General features: G+C 57.0%; 1 protein-coding gene across 2 annotated transcripts in view; it reads right to left on the bottom strand.

The window, feature by feature from the left end:
- STRN4 (striatin 4) overlaps positions 1 to 8,161 on the bottom strand; it is a 25,729-nt gene extending 17,568 nt beyond the window's left edge. For both annotated transcript variants that reach the window (XM_007458492.1, XM_007458493.1), the window contains exons 1-3: positions 7,880 to 8,161; positions 941 to 1,044; positions 381 to 454 (exon numbers count right to left, since the gene is read on the bottom strand). In XM_007458492.1, the coding sequence (XP_007458554.1) occupies positions 381 to 454; positions 941 to 1,044; positions 7,880 to 8,161 (460 nt within the window). The remainder of the gene's footprint in view (positions 1 to 380; positions 455 to 940; positions 1,045 to 7,879) is intronic.
- Positions 8,162 to 8,512: the final 351 nt, after the last annotated feature.

Here is an 8,512-nt window from a genome sequence, read left to right as displayed (position 1 = left end):
ACTCTTTCACGTCTCCGTGCTCCAGTACACTCTTCCCTCTACCTGGAGCGCCTTCCCTACATCCCTGATGATGAACTGATGCCTCCTTCCAGGAGCGCACACTGTCGGGCCTTGTGTGTGTGTCTACCTCACACTCGGAGAGCAGGCAGGGCTCCCAGCCTTCTTCACCCCCTGCCCCCACTCCCCCGAGCGCCCAGCACAGGACCTGGCAGAGCAGCCTACGGGGGAGGGACGCTGAGAGTGAGACCCAACCCCTCCCCAGCCGGGCTGAGCCTGCTTTCTGTGGAGCACGGTGAGAGGGACGTGGCCCATCTCAGCTTTCCTCTGTCACATTCGGTTTTGTTGGGAGGGGGCAAGAGGGGAGGATCAGGGGTGGGTACCTTGTTCCGACAGTTCTGGTTTCTTCTCCCCCTGGTTCAGGTCTGTCCCGAATTTCAATTTATGATATTTGGCCCTAAAAGATCAAGCGATTAACCAGTGAGAGACGCGGAAGCGTAGGCGGGGCCAGCCCCCACCTCGGGAATCCCAGATCCTCTCTAATCAGCTCTCCCTCTGAAGCTGAGCTGCCAGATTAGGAAGCAGCCCGGGCGGAGGAGGCATCACGGATGGCACTGTGAAGAGCCCACTCTTTGGAGTCGGGCAAACTGGGGTGTTACCCCAGCTCCAGAGTCCTTGAACAAGTCCTCACCCTCCGGGAGCCTCACCTGTACCCATTAGGCCACTGGAAGGGATAAGTGAGACAATGAATGTATGGTGTTTGGCACGCAGCGGGCCACCACCACTATGAATACTGTTATCAGTTGTTTACCCCGAATCCCGCCCACTATTTCCTGTTCTGTCCCCCTCTCCTGGAACCATGCAGGACTGGGTGATGGGGAAGAGAACGCTTGACCCCAAAGGCTTGATCCCTGAAGGCAGGACGGGGGACAGCTGGGCTCACCTTTCCTGCTTCAGCGCATATTCTAACATCTTGATCCGCCGCACCAGGTCTGTCTTGAGATTCTCTTGCCCCTTCCTTTCTCCCTGGAGGAAGGCCACCTGAGCCTGCGGCAGGGAGAGAGGGAGACAGGAAGACGGCAGGGCTCAGGCTCACTGACACGTGTCCCTCACTCACTCAGGGACAATGAGCTCCAGCCCTGCCTCCACAGCAACACACAGCAGCCACTTCTTTAGGCGTGAAGACCCTGAGCCAGGACTCCATGGAGCAGTGAAAGGGCGGCTGGATCTGTCTCCATGTCACCCGCAACGAAACAACTGAAGAGAAGCCCTTAACCCCTGAAATTAAATAGGGACAGCCTGGGCCTAACTTGGTCCCCACCTCTGGGGAGGAGGTGGGCCAGGGAGGTATTAACAGCCCTGGGCGCCTCCTCTCCCCACTCAGGCAGGTGCTGTCCCTAAGGCTGCTGGTAGAGGTGGCGTGCCACTACTCCTACCAGAGCATCTGTCTCTGGGAGGCGTGGGAAGCTCCTTCTGGCGTTTAGGGACAAGAGTGGGTGGCTCGGCTCAGCTCCCGCTGCAGCACGAAAGCTTCCCCACCCAACCCCCATGGTGGGGACCAACCTTTCCACTGGAGTCTGCCCAGGGTGAGGGAGACGTGCCACAGCCACGACCCAGGGCCCCTGCCAACCACTTCACACTGTCTGCTGGCATGGGCTGCCCCAGTCTGCTCTGGTCTGTCAACAGGTCTTTTGGAGACACCGGGTCAACGGCCTTCGAGGCGGGATCTTGGCCCCTGACCAGGTTCCGGAAGCCCGGTGCCAAAGCCCTGAGCGCAGGGCTCCTCCCTGGCTTCTCCCCAAGGCTCCTCTGTTCCAGGCTAGGACCGCCTGAGCTCCAGGCTTGGCTCGGCCACTTACTCGCTGCATGATCTTAGGCAGGTCACTGGCCCTCTCTGAGCCTCTGTTTCCCCTCACGTGTTAAGTTTTTCTCAGTCCAAAGCCTGGCACAGAAGAAAGGCTAACAAATGCCAGCTCCTACCTCTTATTATTTTTATTCTCCCTGTCTGTTCTTCTAGAGTCTTGAAATGGGCCCAGTTCTTTAAGAGAGCTAGGATCCCTCTGAGACCTAAGGCCCATCGAGCAGAGCTGTCTGTGGCTTACAGGCCTCCTGCCCCACAGGCAGCTGCATCTTCCTGAAGCCAATCCTCACACATCCAATGCTTATTGAAGAACTTCAACAGCTCCCCCAGAAGCCCCCAGTCGCCCCAGACACCTTTTCCAGGCGGTGAACATTCCCAAAGCCTCGCGCTCAAGGACTGTCCATTGTTGGCGGCCTCTCAGACGCCCATGAACACGCCTCTTCCTCGCCTTGGGGCTCAAAGGACCCTGACCTATCTGCCCCCAGCACTTGGAGCACAGCACAGCCTTGTGCCCACAGGCCTCCTATCACCCCTGTCCTGCTCCAGGGACCAGGTGTCTCCCACAGGTTAGCAGAGAACCAAATGTGTGCTAAGTATTGCCGAGCACTGGCCAGGGCCGGGGGCCAGGGAAACAGGCACACTCAGACACCACTGGTGGCGCCATAAATTGACAAACCCTTCCGGCAGGGCCATCTGGCCATATCCACAAACATGTTAAATGCACATGCCTTTTGTCCTAGCAGTTCCACTTCTAAGGAATTTACCCCACAGGCATAACTGCAATGGTAGACTTCCTTTTAAAACAATAAAAAGGCATATAGGTACACTAGTGTATGACAAAAGTATCATTCATTCATTTATTCACTCCACAAATATTTATTGAGTCCCAACTATGTATCAGATACAGTTGTGAACAGAGGATACAGCACTGAACAACACGAGGTTTATATCTTAGAGGAGGATGTGGGAAAAACAACGAACAAATAAATACACATCACAGGTACGCTATGGAAAAGAAACCTCATCTGTCCATTGAGAGAAAGGGACTCCCCCCAATACTTTTTTTCTTTCTACACTTTAAATCAACACATATGTACATAAACACCTAAGGCCAGACAGGCGGACTCATACGTGATCAATGTCTCGGAAGTTTGTATTTCTGTCCTTTGTGTTCCTTCTCAGTCACCCTGAGGTCTACTCTGTCCATGAGTTGTTAGAAGGTGGGGGGAGCGGTGGAGAAGAAAAGGTCGATCACCAAATACAAGTCCGGGGTCACGGCCTCCCTGTACCCTCACCCTTCTGGGCTTCCGTCCATGAGCTTCTGTTTCCCAGTGCCTGCGCGGCCTGCTGAGCCCACACGCATTCAGTATCCGACACTGGTGACCGCCTGTGACGGGCCAGGTTCTATGTGAGGTGCTGCAGAAGGAACGGAGAAGACGAGTGCCTCCTGTCCCCGCAGAGCCCTTAGTCTGGCTCAGGCGACAGACACACGAGCAGCCATAACTAACACAGGATATGACTAGGACCCCAGGGAGGGAGCAGAGGCAGTTAGGGGAGGGACACCCAACCCACTTCTGGGGTGGAGAAGTGACAGTTCAGCTAAGGCCTGAAGGCTGATTAGCAGTCGGCCAGGGGCTGGAGCATCTAGCTGGCCGAGGCCAGAGACAAGGGTGGCAAGGTGGGCTTAAGGAACTCTACAAAGGCCCGTATGCCTGCATCCGAATGTGTAAAAGGGTTAGTGAGGAAAATCAGAGAAGCTTGCAGGCCTGACAAAGGATCGCAGACCATGTGAGCAAGTCTGAAATTCATCCTAAGAGCACAGGGGAAGCTACGGAAGGGTTTTTTAAGCAGAGAAGAGATATAATCAGATTTACATCTTACAAAGGTAATTCCGCAAGCTAGAATGTGGAGAAATGATAGCTGCAGGGGGCGAGGGGAGGGCAAAGCTAAAGGCCGAGAGACCAGTCACAGAAGGAAGCAATCCCAGGAATCCCAGGGAGAAATGACAGGGGCCCAGACTAGGATCAGGCAGGGGGGCAACGAGTGTATTTAAGTTAACAAGGAGGTGGCCCTCACCTGTGGGGGAAGAAAGTGGAGTCGAGGGGCAGAAAGCAGGGTCAGACCTCACACTTGCTCAGCCTCCCGCACCCCCCTTGCCCCAGAGCAAGCCCTGATTTCCCTTCTCCTAATGATGATGCAAGAATCTCACTCTGGAGGACTTCCCTGGCAGTCCAGTGGTTAGGACTCTGCGCTTCCACTGCATGGGACACAGGTTTGATCCCTGAGCGATCGGGGAACTAAGATCCTGCATGCCGTGCGCCGCAGTCAAAAATAATCTCACTTTGCTCTGTGGGCCTCTTCCCAGTTCCTCTGGCAAAGAAGGGAAAAAGGAGAACCAGAAACATGTGGCTGAAGTGTCCCGAGTTGGTGGAATACCACAGAGAGGGGAAGTGCTGGTGGCCAGTCCCTCCCACCCCGCAAACACCAGCAGCCACGGCTGCCTGATCTGTTGGCAGGTAAGGCTGGGATCTGGAAGTTTTCTACCCACCACATCCACCCACTGCCACTCTGAGACAGGGCCTCCGCCTCTCCTCCGGCTGTTCCCTTGCCACCCAGGCGGCATGGAAAAAGCTTCCAGAGGGGCCTGAGCATCTCAGTCCTCCCAGGGGCCGCTGATGACGCTCTGTACCCCAACCTTTCTGTCCCAGCCCGCTCCCCGTCCCGGCTCAGTCCCATCTGGCCCTGCATCTCCTGCACTCCACTCATCCTCCCCAGGGTCTGGGGGCCCCTGGCAGGGTTGAGTCCCCTTGGATCCCCCAGAGCCCCTTGTGAGGCTGGCAGTGGAGACAGGCCAGCTCCATACCTTCTCCACCAGCTGCTCCTACATGAATGTCCAGTTCAGGCCCCACCCTCAAGGTCCCTCTCGTCCTCAAAGAGCTCGCTCCCCTTTGCAGAAGTACCAGAGATCGTGGGCAGAGCCACGCAATCAAAGACTCAACTGCGTCAGTGTGTACAGTTCTCTGCAACCTCCTGCACAAACCAGCCTTCTCTATTAGCCTGGAAGTTTCTGAAGGGCAGGAACCACATCACCTCCTTCTGGGAATTCCCCTACCTGGCAAAGTCCTGCTTATTATCAGACCACGTCGATGCCACCTCCCTGCTCCCGTCTTCGGGCGCCTCCTGGCAGGACCTCACGAGAGGCTGCCTTTTCTGCCGCTCCCCACACGCTGACTGCACGTGGGTGCTGTGCCAGGAGCAGCGGCACGCAGCTACTTGGAGAAAAGGTATTCAGAGTTTATCAGAAAAATCTGACGCAGTCCAGGCCTTAAAGGATCTCACAGGAGAAGTCACACCTCCCTAAGTGATAAGGGCTCGAGCAGAAGTGTATAAAAAGGGATGCTGCTGCTGGGAGTGTAAACGTGGGGCGACTTGGCACAACTAATCACCCCTTTATAAACACATCTATTCTACCATTCCACCCATCTATTCTGCTGTATACTCACAGGGGAACACAGGGACATTCACTGCAGCCATTTTCCACGGGCAGAAACGGGAAACAACCTAAAAGTTCAGCCAGAGGGCTCAAACTAAATGAGCTACGGTACAGACACCGGTGGAATGGAGTTTTCAAAAATAATAAGACCTCTCTCTGCTCATATGAAAGGAACACAAAGACACATGAGTATGTGGGGGAAAAAAGTCACCAAATGATACATGTAGTATGATCTCATATATTACACACAGAGATGAATTACTTTCATAGCAATAACGGTTTGGGGGGACTTTCCCTTTTCACTTGCGCACGTGCGCGCGTGTACACATCTATACACGCTGACGCTTCTGAGATCTTTGAATTTTTACTAATGTAACAGAACAAAAGAAAATAAAGGTACAAAGTAAGAAATACTAGAGCCTAGACAAAGGAGAGCCTAACTGGGTGCTATCCACAACTTCCTCTCAAACACCAAGAGGGACCACCAAATGTGGGAACAGACACATATTTTCTCATTTGTCTCAAAGATGAGGAAGCGGGGTGGTGAGTGCTGTAGGGTACACTGGTCTGTTACGAGTGCTGGGGAGGCCACTGGGTTTCCTTGGAACAGGCTTCTCATCTGTCCTGGGCGTCAGAGAGGTAATAATACATGGGCTTGAAAGCCCAGAGACCACCCCTGCCACCCACAGGCTGTGACCCTAGATAAATCACTGACCTTCTCAATGCCTCCATTTCCTCTTCTGATTATTAAAAAAAAAAAGGGGGTGGTGGTGGAGAGGGAATAATATCACTTACCCTTCCAGAATGTTGCAAGGATTAAATGATACCATGTATCTGAAGTGCCTAATACAGTGCCTGGCACATAATATTTGCTCAACAAACAGCAGCTGCTATCATGATTGCTAAGTGAGGGCAATGCCACTGGCTCTGCCTCCATAACGGGGTACTGAGAAGATCTAATAAGATGTACCCTGGGAAGGAGTTCTGTAAGTAGAGATGGGACACCATGGGACACCAAAACAAGGGGTACTTACATAGGATTTCTCTCCCACCCCAACCCCAAGCCTCAGCCACCACACAGCTAAGATCCCTATTGGGGTGGGAGAATTGCGGGATGTTCTCTTTATTCATCCTAAGGACAAAATTCTAATCCGATATTTACTTGGGTCCCCACCTCAATTAGATAGGAAATAGCAAATCGGAAGGGGAAAGACAGCTGCTAGAAGCAGGTACTGACTTCTGCTAATAACGCCCCAGCCCAGGGACCCTTTAAATCCTCACAACTCTGATACCCAGGCTCATGACACTCTACCAATCGACCCACACTTCTCAAGGTCACAAAACCCAGTCCAGCCTCAGCCTCTTCCAATCATCGTCCGAGGGCACATCCCTCCCCCAAGCTACACGACAAACCATAGGGTCCTTTCCCAGAAACTTTCACAAACACCTCCCCCCAGGATCCTTCTGAGATGCTTCCTCTGGCTGCCTTCCTGCTCTACAAAATGCTCCCCCTGCCATCCCTCAGGTCCCCCGGATTCCTCCTCACATTCTCCATCTCGCCTCCCATCTCCACAGCTAGACATGTTTGACCCTCCCCCACTCCAGTTCGGGGTTCTCCATCCGACTTCCTACACACTTCCCATCTCAGGGCGGGGGTCCCCACTCCTCCACACCCCCAAAGAGTTTCGGCTCTCAGGCTCTTCCAACACAGGTTCTTGGGGCACGTCCTGGCCCCGTCCGTGCTTCCGACCCAGGGACCCCCTCCCCTGCCCTCCGAAGCCACGCCTGCCAGCGCTCCCCAAAGTTTCCTCCTCAGAGGGGAGGGCACACATCTTCATCGGGGACCCCCCGACACGTTGCTCTCATCTCCCGAGTCCTCAACACAGCCGTCTTTCAGTCCCTCCTGTCCAAACGCTCAGAAACACACCCGTCCCGAGCTCCCTGACTTCCTCTTCCCACTCACCCGGGTTACCCTCCCCGACCCGCTCTCGCGCCCAACGGATCCCAAGTTCCCCCGACGCCCCCTCTCTCCCACCCGGGGCCCAGCGGGCTCCACCTCCAACGCGCACCTGGTCGGGGACGGTGTGGGAGTCCCTCGGCACCCTTGGAGCTTTTTGCTCACTCGCATACAAGACTCCTCCATCCCCTCTCATCACCCTTTGCTGAGTTCTCTTGGGGTTCCCTCGGGGCCCCGAGACCACTCTCTCAGGAACCCTTCTGCCGGTCCGTTCACTCCCACTCCCACTTACAGCCGGTTCTGCTCCCCTGCGCCCCTTCTCTCGGCGGCCGCGGTCGGGCCCTCCCGGCCCTGAGCCCTCCTCCCGCCTCCAGCTGCCCGGGTGCCCTTAGGACCCCCCTCGGACGGCCCCTCACTCCGTCTCGGGGCCTGTCGCGGTCCCCTACCCGCCCCCCCAGCCGTCCCGGCGGCCATTGCTCCAAGATGGCGGCGGCGGCGGCGGCGGCGGGTGAGGCCGGGCCGGGCCGGGCCGGGCCGGGCGGGGGGTCGGGGGTCCCGGGGCGGTACTCACCTGCAACTCGGCGCGCTCGGCCTCCCAGCGGGCCTTCTCCGCTTCGAAGCGCGCCCACTCGTGCTGGATAAAGTGTAGGATCCCGGGCAGGCTCAGGGGCTCCGGCCCCGCCGTGGGGCCGGGGCTCCCTCCACCGCCGCCTCCCTTAGCAGCCGGGCCGGGACCGGGGGCGGGGGCAGAAACCGGGGCCGCCCCCGTCGGGCCGGGGCCCGCGCCGGAGCCGAGCGGGCGGCAGGAGGAGGCGGCGGCGGCAACCGCGGCGGCCGCTCGCTCCTCCATCATGGAGGCCCCGGGGCCGGCCCGCGCGCCCGCTGTGCCTCGCGCGCCTGCGCGGCCGCGCCAACAGTCTCGCGCGCGCGCTTGGTGGGGGCCGGCGCGGGGAGCCGGTGACGGGAACGAAGTCGGACGCGCGCCTCGCCCACCCGGGTCGACCCCGAAGGCGCGCGCGTGGCGGGGGAAAGGGCGGGGCGGGGCGCGCGCCCGAAGGAGGGCAAACGCGACCCAGGCCTGGCGCGAGGGTTGCCTTTGGGAAGCGCGGGACTTAAGGAGGGGCCGCTTTCTGCCCCCCTCCTCACGCTTCACCCCAAAGAAAGACTGTAGTCCTCTCCGGACCCAAACACCATTCTCTTCGAC

Source organism: Lipotes vexillifer, unplaced genomic scaffold, assembly GCF_000442215.2.
Source record: "Lipotes vexillifer unplaced genomic scaffold, Lipotes_vexillifer_v1.1 scaffold371, whole genome shotgun sequence".
In the NCBI taxonomy this organism is placed as follows: Eukaryota; Metazoa; Chordata; class Mammalia; order Artiodactyla; family Lipotidae; genus Lipotes; species Lipotes vexillifer.
Note: the sequence above shows the minus strand (reverse complement) of the source record. Positions and strands in the feature narration are given on the sequence as shown.